The sequence below is a fragment of the Panthera leo genome, chromosome B3, assembly GCF_018350215.1.
Source record: "Panthera leo isolate Ple1 chromosome B3, P.leo_Ple1_pat1.1, whole genome shotgun sequence".
NCBI classification, from domain to species: domain Eukaryota; kingdom Metazoa; phylum Chordata; class Mammalia; order Carnivora; family Felidae; genus Panthera; species Panthera leo.
In genome coordinates this window covers 86,198,887-86,221,533 of record NC_056684.1, presented here as the reverse complement: position 1 = coordinate 86,221,533, position 22,647 = coordinate 86,198,887, and the positions used below count along the sequence as shown (strand labels likewise).

The 22,647-nt window shown below is 34.3% G+C and overlaps 2 protein-coding genes across 10 annotated transcripts in view; one reads left to right on the top strand and one right to left on the bottom strand.

The window, feature by feature from the left end:
- MIPOL1 (mirror-image polydactyly 1) overlaps positions 1-22,647 on the bottom strand; it is a 320,926-nt gene that overhangs the window by 146,713 nt on the left and 151,566 nt on the right. For all 8 annotated transcript variants that reach the window (XR_006203778.1, XR_006203777.1, XM_042943011.1 and 5 more), the window contains exon 10: positions 15,063-15,170. Coding sequence is in view for 6 of the 8 variants with exons in the window: in XM_042943011.1 (XP_042798945.1) it covers positions 15,063-15,170 (108 nt within the window). In the remaining 2 variants the exon portion in view is untranslated. The remainder of the gene's footprint in view (positions 1-15,062; positions 15,171-22,647) is intronic.
- LOC122222477 (40S ribosomal protein S24-like) lies at positions 20,487-21,026 on the top strand. 2 transcript variants are annotated; one of them, XM_042943015.1, is made up of 2 exons: positions 20,487-20,913; positions 20,954-21,026. In XM_042943015.1, exons 1-2 carry the CDS (start codon positions 20,522-20,524, stop codon positions 20,958-20,960), a joined length of 399 nt encoding a protein of 132 aa, XP_042798949.1. In that variant the 5' UTR covers positions 20,487-20,521; the 3' UTR covers positions 20,961-21,026. The 2 variants fall into 2 exon arrangements, with proteins under 2 accessions (XP_042798949.1, XP_042798948.1); XM_042943014.1 differs by having other exon boundaries at positions 20,951-20,975.

Sequence of the window (22,647 nt, the reverse complement as noted above, 5' to 3'; positions counted from 1 at the left end):
CAAATATGTTTCTAGAAAAAAGATTTGCTTGGTACAGGAAACTAGATTGTTAAAATAGTTAATTTTATTGAGAATTTTGTGTAATCTCTAATGAAAGATTTAACTGCTTTCCATCATCATGTCTCATATCAGAAACATTTTTACTTAGTAACCAAAGTAAATCAACTATATTTGATAATCTAAAGTTTGTTTTTTAAATATAAATTTTTTATTTTGAAAGAACATGTAATTTTTAAAAAATCCATCAAAACAAATTTCAGAGCATTTTAAATAAATATCTGGATTTTGACCTATATTTTTCAGTTTTAGTACACAATTCAATTCACAAGACAATGTATTATGTCCAAATTATTTCAAACTACTTTAAGTTACAAACTTGTGTAGAATCTGGTTACTGAAAACACTAAAAATGAAAGAGAAAAATTTCATTTGCCAGCATTCATTCTTTTTTAATTTTTTTTTTTTTATTTTTTAATGTTTATTTTTGAGAGGGAGAGACAGAGTGCAAGCAGGGGAGGGGCAGAGAGAGAGGAAGACACAGAATCTGAAGCAGCTCCAGGCTCTGAGCTGTCAGCACGGGGCCAGACAGAGGGCTTGTACCCACAAACCATGAGATCATGAGCTGAGCCGAAGTCAGATACTCAACCGACTGAGCTACCCAGGCGCCCCGGCCAGCATTCTTTATGTAGCTTCATCTAACTTACCCTTAAAATCCAAGTAAGAACTTTAAAAAGACATAAAACTGATAATGCTACCAAAATACTAATATCAAGCCAGTGAAAACTGGACAGAACTAAAATTAAAAGCACCATTGGTAGGAAACAAACCTTATTTTCAGAAACAAAAATCCAAACATATTACTTTCACAAACAAATTGGGAAATATTTTGTCGCTAATTTGCTTTCAAACACCAAGTCTATGTCAGCAAGTTTTCAAATCCAGGGTAAGATTTTCCAATTCAGAGTGCTTTGGGTATGGCCCAGATTTATTATTCAGTTAATATTCTTTTAATAATTCTAATACATGCCTTTGTCAAGAACCATTAACCTGTACTCATTACCTAACAAACTGTCAAGAGGACCCTTATTGCTTTTAAAGGTACCCTGGGAGGCTCAGTCGTGCTTCGTGGGTTCAAGCCCCATGTCAGGCTCTGTGCTCAGAGCCTAGAGCCTGGAGCCTGCTCCAGATTCTGTATCTCTCTCTCTCTCTCTCTCTCTCTCTCTCTCTCTGCCCCTCATCTGCTCACACTCTGTCTCTGTCTCTCAAAATAAATAAATGTTAAAAAAACCTAAGAATAAAGGTGCCCTGGGTACTGTTTCCAACAATGTATCATACATATCTGCTCTTCTGTGTCTTGGCCACTGTAATACCAAAACTCAATAGGTTAGGAAAAAAAGGGTGGAGATGATGAGGTGAGAGCAGAAGGCAAAGGGGAAAGTGGAACTTAAGGTACTGTTCATGTGACAGAGATAGGAAGGGCCTGGAGGAAATCCTGGAGGACCAGTGAGCTTCTCACATATTCAGTTTATTTTCAAATCAGTGCTCATTTCGATATTAAAACATTTAATTCTACCACCCAAATACCTCTCCAGTTTGGTGACAAGAGGATTGTAGCCAAACTGAAGACAGGATGAGTAGATATTAGCTGGGCAAAGGAGGAAGGGCAATAGGTGATGTAGGGCATTTCAATCAGAGGAAATACTAGGTCCAAAGACAAGGTGATACAAAGACTTGAAAAGGGTTCCAAGATCTATCTAAAGCCAGCTCACGTAATGATAAATCTGCCAAAGATTCAGTCTCCTACTGAAAGCTTATGTCTTCATTCAAGTATTCATTTTGATTATTATTTTTTTTTGGCATTTTACAAAATGTATAAGACAGGAAAGCATGCAATGTAATTTTGTATTTCTATAATTATATATGAAAATAAAATCTCACATTCCTAAAATAATAGTATGAAATTCAAAATTAGAAAAACACTGGCATTCAATGTTGAGAGCAATTAAATGTAAGAATTCACAAGTACTGCATTTGTGGTTTGCCGCTGATAATCTCCACAGAAGTTTCCCACAGAAATTCAGTATTCCTTCCATGTAAGAGGTTATGGATCACAGTGGTTTTATCTGAACAGCATCAATTTTTATTGTGTCTTGATGGACTTGATGAACTTACACAGGCTTTGATGATTTGGCTATACCTGGTGCTGTAAATCCACAGAACCACCCTTCAGCGTAACTGTTTTCTTTCAGAGAGCCTGTAATGAATGCTGTCATAGCAATTCTCCATTTAGTATGCAAAGACTGTAAACCTGGTCTAGCTGACAGTCTTGTGTGTTGTAAGGAAAGGCACTCTCGCAAGTAAAACTGTACTGTGTGGAAAACAAAGTCTGGCATTGGAACGGAATGCTGTTAGGAACCAGTGCAGAATTTCTCTCCACTTCCTTTGCTCAGAATTTTGTGTATTTTAATACTTTGGCTCTAACTTTTGATCTTATTTGATTTTTCTGTAGCATTTGACACTGTGAGCCATTCCCTTCATGACTCTACCCTGAATTCTATCATAACACAACCTCTTGGTCATCTTATCTTTCTACTTCTTCTCTACTTTCTACTATCTCCTCTGTGAATCACTTATTTTTGTGCACCAAGAGTAAAATGCTGGAAATCACTATTGTTCCATTTATTTCACTTCTAAATGTGACTTCTGAGTATTCCCATACATTTCAATAATCTGAACTACAACATGTACAAGATCTGGCATCATTCTCTCCCTTCTCTAACTAATTTCCTGCCACTGTATTTCTCACTATGTGTCATGTATGCATGAAGTGACATATTGGTAAGTTACTCTACTTTTATTCAAAATGCAATCATAACAATATAGAGGAAAAAAGAAGGCCGGGAATCACTGGCTTCCAATGGTACATGACCCTTCCTATTCAATTTAAACTTGTCAAGGCCACACTTTAAAAAAGAAATTTATGCTATTCATTAAGCTAGTAATATTGGCATCAAATTGTCACAGCCGAAACAATCTTAAAAAAGAAAAACAAAGTGGGAATTTGAATAATTTTTAAAATCAAGAAAACAATGACAAATCAAATCCAAGAGTTTATTCAAGGAATTGTTCAATATCAAGAACTCAATAAAATTTATTATATGCACTGATAAAAACTTGAAAAAACATTCTAGAAAGAAACTACTTAAATATGAAATAATAGTATTTACTAAAACCCAATAGTAGGGATGATGCTAATACCTTAGGATCCAGAAAGTTACATTTTTTTTAATGTTTATTTATTTTTGAGAGACAGAGAGAGTGCAAGATGGGGTGGGGGGGGAGGGGAAGGGCAGAGAGAGAGGGAGACACAGAATCTGAAGCAGGCTCCAGGCTCCAAGCTGTCAGCACACAGCCTGATGCGGGGCTCCAATTCAGAAACCGTGAGATCATGACCTGAGCTGAAGTCCAAAGCTTAACCAACTGAGCCACCCAGTTTTTGTCAAACTCTGATCTTCTACCTAAGTCTAAGAAACCACTGATCTGTTCTCCATCATAATGATTTTGTCACTTTGGGACTGTTATATAATTGAGATCACATAGATATAATCCTTTGCTATTGGCTTTTCCCATTCAGCATAATGAGAACCATCAAAGGCACTGCAGGTATCAATAAGTTGCTCTTTTTTATTGCTGAGTCATAGTTGATTGCATGGATGTTGATCCACTGACCCTCTAATGGATATCTAGCTTTCTTTCTAGTTTTGGGCAATAACAAAAAAAGCTGCTACGAACATTTCTGTACAAGATTTTTGTGAACATAAACTTTCATTTCTCTGGGTAAGACTGAGGAGTGCAATAGTTGGGTTACATGTTAAATGTGGCAAACTATCCCAGAGTGGCTGTATAATTTTATATTGCCACCAGTAGTATATAAGAGATTCAGTTTCTGCACATCTTGTCAACATCTGTGTGTGTGTGTGTGTGTGTGTGTGTGTTTCTTGTTTTTTGGGTTTGTTTTTTGTTTTTTGGTTTTTTTTGAGAGAGAGAGTGTGAGTGGGTAAAGAAAGGGGCAAGGGAGAGAAAGAATCTTAAGTAGGTTCCACACTCAGCACAGAGCCTGATGCGGGGTTCAATTCCACAACCCTGGGATCATGACCTGAACTGAAATCAAGAGTTGGATGCTCAACAGACTGAGTTACCTGGGCACCCCTGTATTTTTCATTTAGCCATTCTATAGATGTGACATGGTATTTCATTGTGGTTTTAATGGATGCATAAAATTTAAAAGAGAAATTCAATTTTAAAAAGTTTTAAAAATAATAACATTAAAGTGCAAGGTTTTGGGGTCCTTGTCAAATATTCTGTCAAATATTTTAACCCTGAAAATGAGTCTAGGAATTTGAATTTAAATGTTCATTCTGTTATTCAAGTACTCTACTTCTAGAAATCTATCTTGAAGAAATACCATACAGTCTTTAAAATTTTAACTTACATGTATCCTTTCTCAGGAAACTACTAGAAAGTGTGCTCCATCAAAATGAAAAAGTCAAGCAAGAAAAAAATGAGATACAGGAAACAGGTGATCTAACATAGGAGAAATTAAAGGTAGCCACAGAATGACACTGGAGGTAGGTTCCAAGGCTAGTAATGTCTTATATAGAATAATCAGTTCAGATCCTCAAACAAAAAAAATAGTTTTAGGTCACCTGAAATATTTGAAGGTATTAACAAGATATTTTTATTTAGTAGAGAGGGTACAGAAAGATGTACTAGTGACAGATGTACATTATACAAACAAAAAAATCCAGACCATAATTCTGAGGAAGACGTAATACTGAAAAAGAAAGGAAATGTGGCTTTATAAGAACTGTGAAGAGTGAAATATTTTTATCCTACTTGCAGGCTAACAAATTAGCCTGCCAGTTTCATGCATACTGGCAGAAGACAAGAATTCTGCATTACAAAGAACTTTACTCAGACACAGCACAAACAGCATAAGCTTCCTGTTTGTATTGAGGGTCTCTGCCCTGCGACTCCCATGGGGGCAATGTGGAGGGGAACAGTTATATACTACACACACAGCGGGACTGCATTACAGCTAAGGAACTCCAAACTTAGGGAAGCCAAATCTTTTATAATATGCTGCTAGCAAACCTGCCTGACCTTTGCTTCCGAGGGAGACATTGTTTTTTTTACATTGGACGGTAAACAAATCTGCCCTCTGCTACAGAGGGAGACACTATCTCTATCTTCCAAGGCTGTTTGCTAAGCAAATATTCTCTAGAACATATTTCAGAACAAAGGTCAATTGTGCCTCTGCTCACAGACATGTAGAAATACAAAAAAACCCATGGGAGAACTGTCACCCAGTTGATTTAGAGGGTCACAACCAGCACTAATCTAAGAGAAAGCTAAATCTTCATCTTTATAGTAGGAAGTCAATTAATAATAATAAAAAATGAAAACTAGTATAAGATATTCATTTAGAAATTTACAAATAGAGTGCAAATACAGAAGGAACAGCTGAAAGAGTTGAGAGTGATTTTTTCTGCGGAGCAGAAATCAGGAGAGATAAGGAGGCTGACTGTTATTTTTTTTATTAGAACCCTTATAGAATCAATTGGCTTTTAAAATGATTTGCATTACTAAAACTAAAAATTTGAAAAAATAATCAAAATTTGTTTGCTAAGCTACAGTTAAATATTAAAATACACAAATTTTAAAATACACAGCATACTAAAATATACAAAAATATTTTTCACAGTGCTGTTCATAAAATGCAAAGCTACGAAAAACCTAAACATTTAATACTAAGGGAAGAGTTAGTTATGGTGCATCTGTACATTGCAAATTACGTCATACATTAAGGTGATATTTATAGAGTAAGTGTACTGGAGAATGCTTATGAAGTGTTAAGTAGGGAAAGCTGGATACTAAATTGCATGTGTAGTACTAATTCACTTAAGAGATACTTATTCAATGGCTACTATATGTACTTGTAGGAGATCCAGCCAGAGCTGGTTTTCAGCTGCTATGCATAGATACAACCATACAAACTGTTAAGAGCTGGCATCTGTTACAGTTGGTCAGTATCTCTTACTTACTGTCAAATATTTTTAATATCATCAATAGATACAGAAGTGCATAAAGTAACCAAAAATCCTTGATCTCATGGAGCAGTTATTTCTACCAAGAAAACAGAATATGAAAATAATAAATAAGTAAATGTATACTTCCTTAGAAGATAAGTACTCTGGAGTAAAAACAGGGAAGAGGATTGAGAAAATGCTTGGGAAGACCTCAATGAAAGGTGGCATTTGAAGAGACTTGAAGGAGTTAAGAAAGTAAGTAATGTGAATATGTGGGGGTGGGGGAGGGGTGGGGCGAGTGATCCTTGGGAGTAGGAACAGAAAGTACAAAGACCTTCTGATACAAGGGTGCCTGGTATATTTGTGGAACAGCAAGAAAGGAATGTGACTAAGTGAAGGATGGTGACAAGGAGGAAACTGAGGTCCAGATCAAGAGGTCTTGTAGGTTTATCCTCAGGGTGAAATGGCAGCCACTGAAAGGTTCTTGGCAGAGGAGTAATATAATCTAATTTATATTTTAATAGGAATATCCTGGAGGCTGTGTTGAGAATAGAGGAGAGCAAGGATGGAAATAAGAAACCATTAGTAGGCTTTTGTACAAATCCAGGCAAGAGATGATGGAGGCCTGAAAGACAGTAGTAGCAGTGGAAGTGATGAGAAGTGACCGAATTCTTGACATGCATCAAAAGTAGAGCCACGAGAATTTGTTTACAGATGGAATGTGGAATGTAAGAAAGAGAAATCAAGCCTAACTCTAGGATTTTGTCTGCTTCTCTCTGCCCCTCCCCCAATCACGCTCTCTCTGTCTCTCTCTCAAAAATAAACATGAAAAAAATAAATAAATAAAATAAATGTTGATTTCAACTAGGACAGATTAAAACTGGTTTCTAATTTAAAAAACTTACTGATTATGTATTGAGTTCAATCATGTGCTAAATTCCAAGAGAAGAGCAACATGAAAAAGCTATGATCCCTTATGCTTAAGAAATTTTTGATTTAGAGATGACATGTAAACAACCAACTAATATTAGAGACAGAATTAAATAACAGTCATAACAAAAGTAAAGACCAGAGGAATTAAAAACATGACATGTTTAGGAAGTAGTGGGGGATGGTTGGGGTTTATCAAGACTACAAAGAGAAATGGTAAAAAAAAAAAAAAAGAAAGAAAGAAAGAAAAAGAAAGTAAAACACAAAGTAAAAGAATACAAAAACACTAATTCAAAGGGATACAAGCATATCTGTGTTTACTGCAGCATTATTTACAATAGCCAAACTATGGAAGCAGCCTAACTGACCACCAACAGATGAGTGGATAAAGATGTAGTGTGTACATATATATAATGGAACATTATTCAGCCATAAGAAAGAATATCTTGCCATTTGGAACAATACAGATGGAGTTATAGAGTATAATGCTATAAGTCAGTCTGAGAACGACAAATACCATATAATCTCACTCATAGTGGAATTTAAGAAACAAAAGAGCAAAAGAAACAAAAAAAAAAAAAAAAAGAGAAAGTGAGAGAGAGAGAGAGAGAGAGAGAGAGAAACCAAGAAACAATAGAGAGCTGATGGTTACCAGAGGGGAAGTAGGTAGAAAGATGGGTTAAATGGTGATGGGGATTAAGGAGTGCACTTGTTGTGATGAGCACAGGGCGATGTATGGAATTGTTGAATTGCCAATTATGGAAATGTTGACTATAACAATGTATGTTAACTAACTGGAATTAACATAAAAACTTTAAAAACTTAAAAAAAATAAAAAAGACAGAAAGGAAGAAAAAGAAAAGAGAAAGAAAGAAAAAGAAAGAAAGAAAAAAAGAAAGAAAGACGGAAAATAAAACACAGGCTAAAATCGTAGTGCAGAATCTTAAATTCCGCACTTCGGAGGTTTGGATTATATGCTATACGTAATAGAAAGCAACTGAAATTTTTTATTTGACCATTATTTTACTCTTGCCCTTGACAGTTACTTTTCTCTCTGTATATTTAAGGAACTATTCCCATTGCTGCTTTCTGGGTATTTAAGATATTATTCCATTATTACTATTGAGAAGTCAGTGAGTCTAAATGCCATTTCTTTGTTAAATATCTTTTTTTTTTTTTAATGTTTTGGCTGCTCTTTATTTTATTTTTTTTCTTTTAGAGAGAGAGAGAGAGAGTGCACAAGAGGGAGAGAGGGGCAAGGGACAGAGAGAGAGAGAGAGACAGACAGACAGACAGACACAATCTTAACCAAGCTCCACACTCAGTGCAGATCCCAATGCGGGGTTCAATTCCATGACTCTGGGATCACGACCTGAGCCAAAATCAAGGGCTGGTCGCTCAACTGACTGAGCCACCCAGGTGCCCCAAATAGGTCTTTTCTAATGGTTGTTTTTAAGAGCTTTAACTTTCATGTTCTGTAGTTTCTTCTAATTTATCATACTTAGAATTGATTTGGTATTCCTAGATCTGAGGCTTGTGTCACTTGACAATTCTGGGAGATACTCAGTCATGATTTCTTCGTATCTTGCCTTTCCCTGTTCCCTATATTATCTACTCTAGAATTCCAAATAGATTTTAGATCTTTTCACTCTATCTTTTGTGTCTTTTAACATTTTATATTTTTCTTTCTGGCTTCCATTTCCATACTTGGTTTAGATATATCTTCCAGTTCATTAACAGTTTCTTAACATGTGTTAAACCTATTTGCTGTTTAAGTTTTTTTTATTAATTTCTGTAAATTCAATCTCATTTGGCTTTCCAAATTCACTTGATCATTTTTAGCTATTTTCCTTGCTCTTATTTTTAAGCATCTCTTTTTAAAGATACTACTTAAACATTTATATTATATTCTGTGACTGATAATTAGAATACCTAAACTATTTGTTGTTTTAGTAAATGATTCTGCTGCCTTATGTTTTTACTAACTTTCATTAGAAGTGCCTTCTTCTCTTATGTGTTTTTTGATAGCTCTGGGTCTTTGAAATTTTATCTATAAGAAATATTAGAGGCTAATTGGAAGGTAATTTGCTTTGGTCTGTTGTCTATGGGTCCTGCCAGGGTAGGACTACTTCAGTTAAATCCTCAGCTTTTAGAGTTACACAGATAGCAAGAATTCAGGCAACCTGTGTGGTTCCAAAACCTGCCTTAAAGCTGGCCAAGGATGATGAATTCTGAGCAATTTCCTCTCCTCCACAGTCAAGAAAGTCAAATTCCTTTGTTACCTTATTTTGTATGAAGGGCTTGACTCTTGTTCACCTAAACACTAATGGTGTGGCCATTATGATACCAGCTTCAAGAGAGGGTATCTCATTACACTCTCTGGCTTAAACAGGCTCCAGGCTCTGCCTCTTGTTTGTCTTGCCCTTGAAACCATTAAAATGGAAAATTCACCAAGGTCTGACAAATGCTCTCAGAGTAAAAGACAACTTCAGGCAATCACTTACTTCTCATGTCCCCTGCTCTCATTTCTACTTTGTTTTAGGTCTTTGTAAATTCCTTATCTTCCTGTCTTTTCTATAATGTTGTTGTAAAATATACTTAAAATATACATTTTAGCCATCCTTTTTCATTGTTTTTATAAGGGTCATTCAAGGGTCATTGTTGAAAATGCAAGACAATGAAAGTTTTTGAGTAGTGAAGTGTCCCTTCTGTTTTAGAATGATGGCTAATGAAAGTAACAACTGGTTAGAGAGGTGAGAAACCAAGGACAGAAAAGTTAGGAGGGTACAGGCATACTTTGGAAATATTGTATTTGGAAATATTCTAGACACCTGCAACAAAGTGAATATTGCAATAGGGTGAGTCAAATGCATTTTTTAATTTCCCAGCACATATAAGCATTATGTTTTCACTATACTATAGTCTATTAAATGTGCAATAGCATTGTGTCTAAAAAAACACAATGTGTATCCCTCAATTAAAAAACACTTTATTGGTAAAAAACACTAACCATCATCTGATCTTAGTGAGTTGTAATCACTTATCACAGATTACCACAACAAATATAATTCTAATGAAAAAATCTGAAATATTGCACAAAAATTATCAAATGTGACACAGAGACAAAAAGTTGAAAAAAATGGCACCAAAAGACTTGCTTGGGATACAGAGGTGCCACAAACCTTCAATCTGAAGAAAATGTATTATCTGTAAAGTGCAATGAAATGAAGCACAATAAAATGAGATATACTTGTAATATTATTATCGAGATCATGAATTTGACATAGGGTAGGGGTAGGACAATAAAAATAGAAAGGAAAATAGGAGAGAAATCATTGTTGCAGAATTGACAGGACTGAATGTCTGACTGCTTTGTGGTGGATGACAGCCTAAAAGAATATGAAGGTTATGTCAATTACATTAACCTACGTGTCTAAGGAGTATGGTAGTATCATTAATTAATAGATGTTAATTGATCAATTTGGAAGTAAATAACGGAAAACTATTAAGTGATTTAAAATATGAGGTATATCTATTACCAGAAAAAGAAATCAGGGTATAGGTGCTTAATGTTCTCAAAGTAGCTCATTGGCTAAGGGGCTCAATAATGTTAATGGCTAGCTTCTGGTGTTTTCTTCATGGCTATAAGATGGTTGATGTAGTTCCAGGCAGCAGTAAGTGTTTAAGGTAATAAGATGCCTGCTGTATCAGTCCTACATGAAGGAAACAAAAACTTTTCCAGAGACACTCCAACTTCTCTCTACCCTGTTGAATTCCTCTTATGTCATATTAGCAAAAAGAAAGGCTGAGAAAGTGTTTAACTTCTCCTGGTTCTATAGTAAAGACAAACAAAGGAGAATACGATTGGGAATAAATGTTAAGTCATACAGTCAATAGTGTTAGACTCAGGTCCTGACTTCTTTCTGGGGAGAGAAGACTTAGGGAGTCAAATTAGGGATTTGTTTTCAAACTTGTTGTGGTTAAGGAAACATTAAGATATCCAAGTGGAAGGGCAGATGAGATAGTCATTAAGATATAAATAACAGGTGATAGTGTAGGAATGGATGAAATTAGAAGAAACAAGTCTACAATAAAAGAAACTCCAAATGTTGGTGAGATAGTGGAGAAACAAATCAAATTCATTACTGATAGGAATGAAAAATAGTACAGCTACTCTGGAAGATAGTTTGGTAGTTTCTTCCAAAACTAAACATTCTTATCATACAACCCAGCAATTGAGTCCTTGGTATTTCTCCATATGAGCTGAAAATTTTATGTCCACAAAAAATTCTGCAAATGGATGTTTATAGAAACTTTCATACTTTATTTTCATTTCATATTCAAAGTTGCCAAATTCTGGAAGCAAGCAAGATGTCCTTCAGTAGATGAGTAGATAAATAAACTGTGGTACATCGAGAAAATGGAATACTAAACACTAAAAAGACATGAGCTATGAAGCCATCAAAAAATATAGAGAAAGTTTAAATGAATACATAATGTATGATTCCAACTAAATGACATTCTGGAAAAGGCAAAACTACGGAGACCATAAAAAGATTAATGGGTGGCAGATATTGGGAGGAGAGAAAAATAAATAGGTAGAACACAGAGGATTTCTAGAGTGAAACTCTTCTATATGATACTGCAGCAGTAGAGAGTAATGTACCTTTGTTAAAATCTGTAAAATGTACAGCACTAAGAGTGACCCTTAATGTAAACTGTGGACTGTGGGCAAAACTGATGTAGATTCATGAAGTGTAACAAATATACAAATATGGAGCTGGATGCTGAGGGCATTTACATGTGTGAAGGCAGGAGGTATGTGGGAACTCTGCACTCTCTGCTTAATTTTGCTGCCAATCTACAACTGCTCTAAAAAAAAAAATAAATGAATAAAGATTTTTTTTTTTAAGAATAATAAGGGACTTATCACACAACTTAGGAATAGGTAGAAAAAGAGGCACCAACTAAAGAACACCATTCAAAGAAGAAAAATGATATAGCAATAGAGAACCACAGGAAAGTATTTCAAAGGGCAGGACCAACAAAATTGAAGTGTGTTCTAGTTACACTGACTGGGATGCTGAGTAGAATAAAGAATAAGTTTCACAGGTTTAATCACCAGAGGTCATTTATAATCTAAGAAAGAATGGCTTTCAATGGAATTACAGTGGAGAAGTCCAATTGTAGGAAGTGAAAGACATATGATAAAGAAGGTAAATAAATAAAATGAAAGAGGAAAAGAAGGCAGTATACGTGAAATTTCTCAATAAGTTTGATGTCTGCATATTTATGGCTGATCTAAATTTATTTAAAAATATTAAATATCCAAAATTGTGTTCCTCAAGAAACCAATTTCCTCACATAAATGGATAAAATGTACTTTAAATGAGAAAATAAGCTTTTATTAAATTAACTATTATGCTATAGACTGGTATCAGTATAAATTTAGCCCTTCATCCCATACGTACCAGTGTGTTTTACTTGTTATTAGGGAAAACCGCAAACGCTATAAAATTAGGGGGAAATTCCATCTTAGCGAATTTAGCTGGTATAATCCCATGCTACTTTAAAAATAATGTATATGATCACCAAATAACGAATTTTATCCTCTACCACCAGAACTAATTTAGAAAGAATTCCCAGGTTATCAAAATAAACAAAGATTTATTATTTGAACAGCACTATAATATTAAAAAGTATTTCTTTGTATGATAATCAAGTATTTGCCTTAATCTACTGGAAAGTCCTATATAATGTATGACCATTAACTTGGATTTTTCCCAAACATATCACTAGGACTGTTTCCTTTATGAATTTCAGCATTACACAATTAAATAAACCATAAATTTTTCAGCTCTCATCCTAATCAAATTTACCTTTTACTGATATCAATAACAGTACTTTTTATAATAAAATACTAGAAATATTATTGACTGACTGAAGGTCCCTAGAGACAGTGACTCTTTTAAAAAATTTCTCCCTAAAGCTTATTTACATAGTAACTAAATATTGAATGAGTTAACAAACACAAAAATAATTGTAAGTGTGCCATAAAAGATAGGCATACTGCTGAGAAAATACACAAACAACTGATTCATTAGACAGCTTGATAATAAACTTATTATTCAGAACTTATATGGCAACTTGAAGATACAGAATGCAACACCCAAAGCACCAAAAACAGAACAAAATCCCTAGAAGGTAAGAATAATTTTAAAAAATGATTCAGAATAAAGCAGATATATAAAATAAATTCAAGGTTTCTCATGAGAAAATTGGCATAAAATAACTAAAAAAAGGATTCAAACGTAGCTTTGTTTATATATTGTTTTATATAGTCCATAATTTATACAGATTTCTATTTTATAGGGGTTTTGTTTTGGGTTTAAATTTCCAGGGGTTTTTTGTTCTATATCTTACCTTCTAATTTTAATAACCTTTTAGAAATGTACATTTCTTTTTCTCCAAGATAGCAGGTGCCATTTAATTCAATTTATTTTTTATATATTTATTTATTTTTTATATGAAATTTATTGTCAAATTGGTTTCTCTACAACACCCAGTGCTCATCCCAACAGATGCCCTCCTCAATTTAACATAAATACACAACAAAAAATCCAGAAGAAGGACTATGGTATTATTATGTACTTAACAGACTAGAATTTTAATTTTAGGTCTGTTTTACATAAGAATAGCCATATCATATATGGCACATGAAGTCTGTCCCCTGATGCTGATAATAAAGTGGCATATATAATGTAAGCTGCCTTTAAAACAATCCTTCTTTTGATTTGCAAGTATACACTGGAAAAAATGATTATACTAAATTTTACTCAAATAATTTTAAATTCCTTGGGGTAATTAAAAAATGATCAAGAATCTAAATTTCTTTTCTTTCCCCCTTATTGCTCTAGTCTATCTATGAATTTGAGAGAAAAGAGGAGAAAGTGCATTAAACAATGACAACAAAGTTATCATAGGCTCCTAATTACTCACTGAGAATTTCAAAATGAAGCTAAACACATTTGCAGAAAAATCTGACTTCAACCAAACTTCACACTTTTTGACAGACTAAAATATTTTCCACTTCAAAATGTCACCATTTTTCTAATTTTGGTAGATAATCCTGGCTTAGTGAGTTATCCTGCTAATGCTGTAATACTCTCCTGCAAACTGTAGCAAAAAGAGAATTTAAGAAAACAAAGTACAATTTTCTTGATAGCATATTTTTTCTTACTGCACAATCATGACAATGATGAATCTTTTCTGTTTCCTATAGATGTGGTTTTGTTTTTATTTTTAAGCAGTTAATGAGAATGTAAGCACCTTGAGGGCAGGAACTACTACTGTGTCATAGATAGGTACTATGCTAGGAATTGGGACAAAGATGAAAAAGGAGAATGGAAAGTCATAAGTACAATAAGAAAAAAATATATAATTAGTAGAATAAAAATGATGTTGGATCTATTTTCATGATTATTGGATCTATACTAAAACGAAACAGAACCTCTTATCATGAAATGTACACTTGTTTCAAGTTCTGGTACACTATCTTCTTCCCTTTTTTTTTTTTTTTTTTTGTAATAAGTAACATTTTAAGTACTATTTCAATTCCCAAATATATTCACATACCCTTCAGGGAGAGTCACTTCTGTGAGTTAATAATATTACAAGATTAGTGTAATAAATATTGATGTGAAGAAAAGGCTCATGGTTTAATTTTTTTTCTTTTATAGTGTGGCCACTTTTTATTAACTACAAAAGGTAAAAATATATTGTAAAATCAGAAACAGAATGAACCCAAAGTACTAATATACCACCACTCAAAATTCAGAAAATATGTTGTTTTCATGTACACATAACACGAAATAAAATAATACCATAACAGAAGGGTGCTGTATCTGTGTTTAAAGAAGGGGTTGTTGGCAAACACCACAGCTCACTTCTGCGGAAATGTACACAACTGATATATGCAGCACAGAAAGCTGGCACCAAGGGCTTACAACCTTAATTTGCCTGTAAGAAGGAACAGAGATTTACCTTCAGAGCACGTTCTTGATTGTTTTCAGCAGTCAGATGTCTCATGTTGTTTGCTGAAGTCTGGTTCTGCTCTTTCAGATGATGAAGCTCCTGCTCTAGCCGTTTGCACTGCCACAAGGGAAGAATCCCATTAAGTAAAGGAGTTATAGCATTTTTTTTTCAAACAAGCCATATGAATTAATGTAAATAATACCACTGCATTCACTAAAAGACAAGGTATCTTTCGCAACAAGAATAGTAAGTTAAAAGTAATGATGAATAAGAACAAAATAATATTGTTTATAGTACTCTGGCAATTCAATTGCAATTATCTTTTATTAATCTAAATATTACCATGAGTTAGAAAAATACTTTGTGCTTTCATAAAATTAAGATCAAACTACATTTAAAATTATTTTCTTCATTGATCAAATGGTTTTTATTAGGTATCTCTTGGCTGAATAAAAACATCTAAAAGTCACATGGGGTTCTAAGTAAACCTCAATATGGTATTCTGTGATGAATTTTTATTAAATTTTTTAAAATAGCAATTATAAAATATGTATTAAGAGGTTTTCCAGATTTTTAGAAATATCTAAGGAAACAATTGTGTAAGGAAGAAAGTAGTAACTATAGTGCTATAGGTTTGGAAACAACTAAGGAAACAAATGTTTTTCATTTCTATTTTGGCTAAACCTTATTTTTAAGTAAAACAAGTGATAACAAACATGAAATGACATTCTGCCCTCAGGAGATATATAAGAATATAAGTAAAAAAAATAACTTATAAATAAAAGCATAAATGGGCATCTATGTTAAAAAATAATTGAACTATGACATTTGAATACAAGATCTTCATATAAATATATCGAACATTTTACACAATAATTATAAAGTGATGTGCTGTAATTCAGGACCATATCAAGATACATGGGGGGATTATCTAAAGGAATAAAGTACTAAAGCCATCTTTCAGGAAAAAAGTTAAAAAATCACTCCTTAATTTATCTATTTGTAAGTTAGAATATTTAAGGGATGCCTGGCTGGCTCAGTTGGATAGAACATGGGACTCCTGGTTGTGATTTTGAGCCCCACGCTGGAAGTAGACATTACTAAAAAATTAAACTTAAAAAAATTAGGATATTTAAGTAACAACCAGTAAGTAAATACCTATACAAAGTTAATTCTAGATTAGTTGACAAGTAGCTAGTTGTCCTAATGAATTAAAAATCATTATTACAAAATAATCAAGATACAGGCATAATCCAGTTTGGCATCTAACACTGATTTTTTTGCCTCTGACCTCTATAATATTTAGTCCATATCAGTATTTCTCAAGCCTTAGTAATATACAAGTCTTTTTATATTTTTTATTTTTTTAAGTTTGTGTATTCATTCTGAGAGCGTGCATGCACACATGTGCACGTGAGCAGGAGAGGGGCAGAGAGAGGAAGAGATTTACAAGCAGGTTCCATGCTATCAGTGCAGAGAGCAGGGCTTTGATCCCATGAACTGTGAGATCATGACCCTAACCAAAATCGAGAGTTGTGATGCTTAACCGACTGAGCCACCCAGGCGCAAATCCTTTTAAAAGAAATGTCATACCAAACTGCTGATATTGACTTAAATTATAGAATGATGTTTTACAATACAACACTGAATATACATGACTCATGCATATATAATACAACTATAAAACCAAAATATATTTATAAATGAAGTAAAATAATAATCACAAAATCAAGATTTTTAAAATATTAATTTAATTTACCAGATAAAGTTTTGTTGAAATTAAGTTCTGCAAATATAGTGCTGACTACATTATAGTCAAATATAATATAGTGGCAGATCATTTCATGTTGCCATGAATATTCCAACATGTGCTGTGTGACAACTTGAATCACTTATCACGTTTTTAGGGGTGCCTGGGTGGCTCAGTCAGTTAAGCATCCAACTCTTGATTTCGGCTCATCTCATGATCTCATGGTTCATGGGATCAAGCCCCACTTTGGGCTCTGTGTGACAGCATGGAGCCTGCTTGAGATTCTCTCTCTCTCTCTCTCTGCTCCTACCCCACTCACTCCTCTCTCAAAATAAATAAATAAGATTTTAAAAAATTACTTACCACATTTTAAAAATGATTTGAGTGAAACCTTTGTGACATTACATCATTTGGCCTTCATTTGGAAGGGACACATGATTTACACATGATTTATATCTGTCCCATTTTGCCTGTAACAATTCAAATATTTGCTCATAAATGCAACCAAAACATAAATGCGTTTTGTGAAGACACAAATCATGAGGCATGAAAACGAGTAAGACGTAGCAGTGAGCATCACAATCCAGCAGAAGTATTCTTTACTAGAATTAACCTCTACATTTTCAATTGATTTTAATACAAAATTATTACATATTAAGTACTTAAACGGAATGACTATGACTTACGAGGTTACAAATGTGGGGGAGATAATTTTGGCTATGGGATAAAAGAATGTCTCATGGAGCTGATGACATCTGAGTTGGGCTTATTCGGGGAACATGATTTTATAAGTTGAATGAAGAAAAAGAGGAAGAACACAGGAGGAAAGGTAGAAATGTCAAGGGTCTGCTTGAAGAAAGTGAGAAATCATGGTCACAAGTTGACCACCTATTTAAGTAAGGAAGTAAGTAGGAAATCAGAAATAACCCAGGGATAGAGACTTCTTTCCTACTTACATAATACACAAAATATGAAACACTGTAGTCAAACAGAGAAGTATAACTTAAGAACAATAAAGCTACTGTTGACCTGAGGGCATTTATTCACATTGCATACTTGGGCTCAGTTTCCATGGCCATGAAGTACAAGAGGGATAGAAGATAAGGCCCAGGGACCACTCAAACTAGCAAGTGTCCTAAAGGACTACAGTTTCAAGTTGTTTAGTGATCCTCCCTACTTTAATGAACAAAAAGAAAGAAGACAAATGCTAGAGAAAATGGATGTTGCTAGATCAAGTATTACATAACATCTTCCATGGTTTTAGAGTTTCATTTTGAACTAACATAATTAAAAATAATACTTTCCCTGATCATATTCTGCCAAATATTAATATTCTTAAAGGTTCTAATGAATAAACAGACTTAGGAGGTTTCTTACATCTTTTAAACTTAAAAAACATTTTTTTAAACTCAAAATGGATAAAGGACCTGAATGTGAGACAGGAAACCATCAAAACCCTAGAGGAGAAAGCAGGAAAAGACCTCTCTGACCTCAGCCGTAGCAATCTCTTACTCGACACATCCCCAAAGGCAAGGGAATTAAAAGCAAAAATGAATTACTGGGATCTTATGAAGATAAAAAGCTTCTGCACAGCAAAGGAAAACAACCAACAAAACTAAAAGGCAACCAACGGAATGGGAAAAGATATTTGCAAATGACATATCGGACAAAGGGCTAGTATCCAAAATCTATAAAGAGCTCACCAAACTCCACACCCGAAAAACAAATAACCCAGTGAAGAAATGGGCAGAAAACATGAATAGACACTTCTCTAAAGAAGACATCCGGATGGCCAACAGGCACATGAAAAGATGCTCAACGTCGCTCCTCATCAGGGAAATACAAATCAAAACCACACTCAGATATCACCTCACGCCAGTCAGAGTGGCCAAAATGAACAAATCAGGAGACTATAGATGCTGGAAAGGATGTGGAGAAACAGGAACCCTCTTGCACTGTTGGTGGGAATGCAAATTGGTGCAGCCGCTCTGGAAAGCAGTGTGGAGGTTCCTCAGAAAATTAAAAATAGACCTACCCTATGACCCAGCAATAGCACTGCTAGGAATTTATCCAAGGGATACAGGAGTACTGATGCATAGGGGCACTTGTACCCCAATGTTTACAGCAGCACTCTCAACAATAGCCAAATTATGGAAAGAGCCTAAATGTCCATCAACTGATGAATGGATAAAGAAATTGTGGTTTATATACACAATGGAATACTACGTGGCAATGAGAAAGAATGAAATATGGCCTTTTGTAGCAACGTGGATGGAACTGGAGAGTGTGATGCTAAGTGAAATAAGCCATACAGAGAAAGACAGATACCATATGTTTTCACTCTTATGTGGATCCTGAGAAACTTAACAGAAACCCATGGGGGAGGGGAAGGAAAAAAAAAAAAAAAGAGGTTACAGTGGGAGAGAGCCAAAGCATAAGAGACTGTTAAAAACTGAGAACAAACTGAGGGTTGATGGGGGGTGGGAGGGAGGGGAGGGTGGGGGATGGGTATTGAGGAGGGCACCTTTTGGGATGAGCACTGGGTGTTGTACAGAAACCAATTTGACAATAAATTTCATATATTGGGAAAAAAAAACTTAAAAAACATTTTTTTAATTGAACTTAAGTAAATGCTATCTGTATACTGTTACAGTGCCCTTGGGAACTAGGGCTCACATCAAATGAGACGAAAATAAAGACGAAAGATAAAATACGTAAAAAATCTTTTAGTTCAGAAATTGAACTGAAGCATCAGTATGAGGATACAAAGAGTTTTACCTTTAAAAAATATGTGTTTGTGTATTTCCTAGTTCTGCCCATTGAAAAAGATAGAAATAACAGGAAATCCGGTAGCAATGAGTACTTTTAGCACCTACCCTATGAGTTTCAAGTACCATTTCCTACTAAAAATATAGGACTCCATGGATATACGGCTGACTCCAGGTCTGGGACAAGAAATATACAATATGATCCAAGAACACGTGTTCTTAGCAGAAGTTTTGTATTAATCAGGACTAAGAAATTATCAAAGAGACTCAGAAAACACTCAGTAGAAAACTTGAAAAGCTCTCCTGTAGCTAAAGATGAGACAATATGATCACCAATAGGGATAGTAAGTGAAATATATTGTAACACACAGAATATGTTTAAATTATTAAATTTATAATTATAATAAAATTTTTAAAAAAACTAATTAGCACTGTGGGGGAATTTATAAGCCAAGAATTTATCTACCCTTTCTTATATAAACTTTACCACTGGGTAGTCAAAGAATAGATAAGAAAATGGCTATGGAAGCATCCAAGCTAATAAAAAAAAAAGGAGTATTAGAATATCACAATTTTGAAGTCATTAATAAACTAAGAGATACTAATATACTGAGATCATTTAATAGACCACTGAGACCTGTTAATAACTCACGTAGTTCTTTCACAAACCAACATGTATTCCCAGATAAAACACAAAACTACCTGTAAAGCAGTCTTGGTAACAAACAGTAATCTAAATCTGATCAAGCCTATAGATACTTAAAGAGAAGAGAGGAATACATTAAATGACACTGCAGAGGTGCAATCAATAAACTGGGAAACTACAAGAAAACGGACTCAATGTGTTTAAAAAATAAACTCCAAGGACAAAAAGAGATAGAAAGGGAATCTATAAATTAAAAATAGTGTTGCTCTTTTCCTCCCTGGCTGCCTAAAGCTCGACCGCCATCATGAATGACACAGTAACTATCCGGACCAGGAAGTTCATGACCAACCGACTACTTCAGCGGAAACAGATGGTCATCGATGTTCTTCACCCTGGAAAGGCAACAGTACCTAAGACAGAAATTCGGGAAAAACTAGCCAAAATGTACAAGACCACACCAGATGTCATCTTTGTATTTGGATCCAGAACCCATTTTGGAGGTGGCAAGACAACTGGCTTTGGCATGATTTATGATTCCTTGGATTATGCAAAGAAAAATGAACCCAAACATAGACTTGCACGACATGGCCTGTATGAGAAGAAAAAGACGTCGAGAAAACAGCGAAAGGAACGCAAGAACCGAATGAAGAAAGTCAGGGGAACTGCAAAAGCTAATGTTGGTGCTGGCAAAAAGAAATGAAGTGTCTAGCAGTGAGCTGGAGATTGGACAAAAGAAGGAGTAAAGATGCTTCAGGGACTATCTGGCGATTGTGCAGATTTTTCATGAGAGGATTAATAAACTAAGAACTTTTATGTGAAAAAAAAAGTGTTAAGAGTCAATTCAGTCATTTGCAATGTGTAATTCTTATTAAATACAGATTCAAACAAAGAAGAAGTTATGATATTTATGGAATGACTGGAATTTGAAAACTGATCAGATGCTTCACAATACTCTTTGTTAATATTTTTGTTGTGATAATGATACTGTGGTTATAAGCAACAGTTCATATCTTTTAGAAATACACAATGTAAGGGGCGCCTGGGTGGTTCAGTTGGTTAAGAATCCAACTTTCAGTTTCAGCTCAGGTCATGATCTCACGGTTCAGATCAGGTCATGATCTTCACGAACTCAGGTCATGAGTTTGAGCTCTGTGGAGGGCTCTGGGAGAGCCTGCTGGGGATCCTCTCTCTCCCTCTCTCTCCGCCCCTCTCCTCATTCACTCTCTCTTTCTCTCAAAATGAATACACTTAAAAAAAAAAAAAAGAAATACACAATAAAAGTTACAGATAAAAAGGATATTATATCTGGTATTTCCTTCAAAATAACATGAGAAAGAATAAATGAGAGGGGGATAGAGATAAAAAAAGATGGACAGCTGTAGAATGGTAAAAATATCTCAGGGGCTCAGAGATTCTGTGGTCTGTAGGTTCACTGATAAGAAAAAAAGGATTAAAATTTTCTCTATAAACAAACAATTCTACAGTGCGAGTGAACTAAACATATAAAATATAAAAATTGTTATAAAAACATAAAAAATATAAAATTTATAAAAATTATCATAAAATGATTTGGCCCATTTTTAATACAAGATCTGTTTTCAGCAGTAATTTCCTTTTACTTGCTGTTGTAAATAATGAAGAATTATATCAAGCAGATAATACATTGTTTTACACTGTTTTACTCTATGTGCTCTTTCCGAAAGATTAATATGCCTTAAGTTTTTAACAAAAAGTTTTCTAATATTGTATAAGTTTTTAACAGCTCCCGTTTCTCCTGTACAATCTGCTTTCAGTCACGGACCATTGTGACTGCATACAATCAAACGTCACTCCACTTGGATTCTATACAATTCTTTCCTTTGCAGACAAAAAATAACAACAGACTCTTCCAGTCAAAACAGACACTACACTTTGGTGTCAATGTGAATTATGTACTTTGAACTGCAGATGTTTGGAAGCACTTAGGACTATATAAATAAGTTTTTATTCTTCTTAATTTAGAACAATCTTTAAAAATCACTTCATTTTAGATTTCAAAACAGTAACTAGAATGCTTTTGTTACATTGCAATAACTTGGAATAAAGAGTTTTCAAATTCAAAGTGTAACTTGTTTCTTTAAAGCCTCGGAAAAATATCAATAACAGTTTAAATCAATATTTATACGATGCTCAGAGGTATTAAGTTTAAAAATACCAAAGATTAAAAAAGAAAAACAATAATTACGTGAATGAGACTCTAAAGCCACATGTACTATAGCTGATATGTGTGTATATACACACATGCACACACACATAAAACATATTTAAAAACATATATTCAGTAAATATTCACTGAGCCTCCATTAGACAAGATACAAGCACCCACCAGGCAACATGCCACACAATGACATATTTCTACAAATTTGTACATATATATCTTAATTACATATA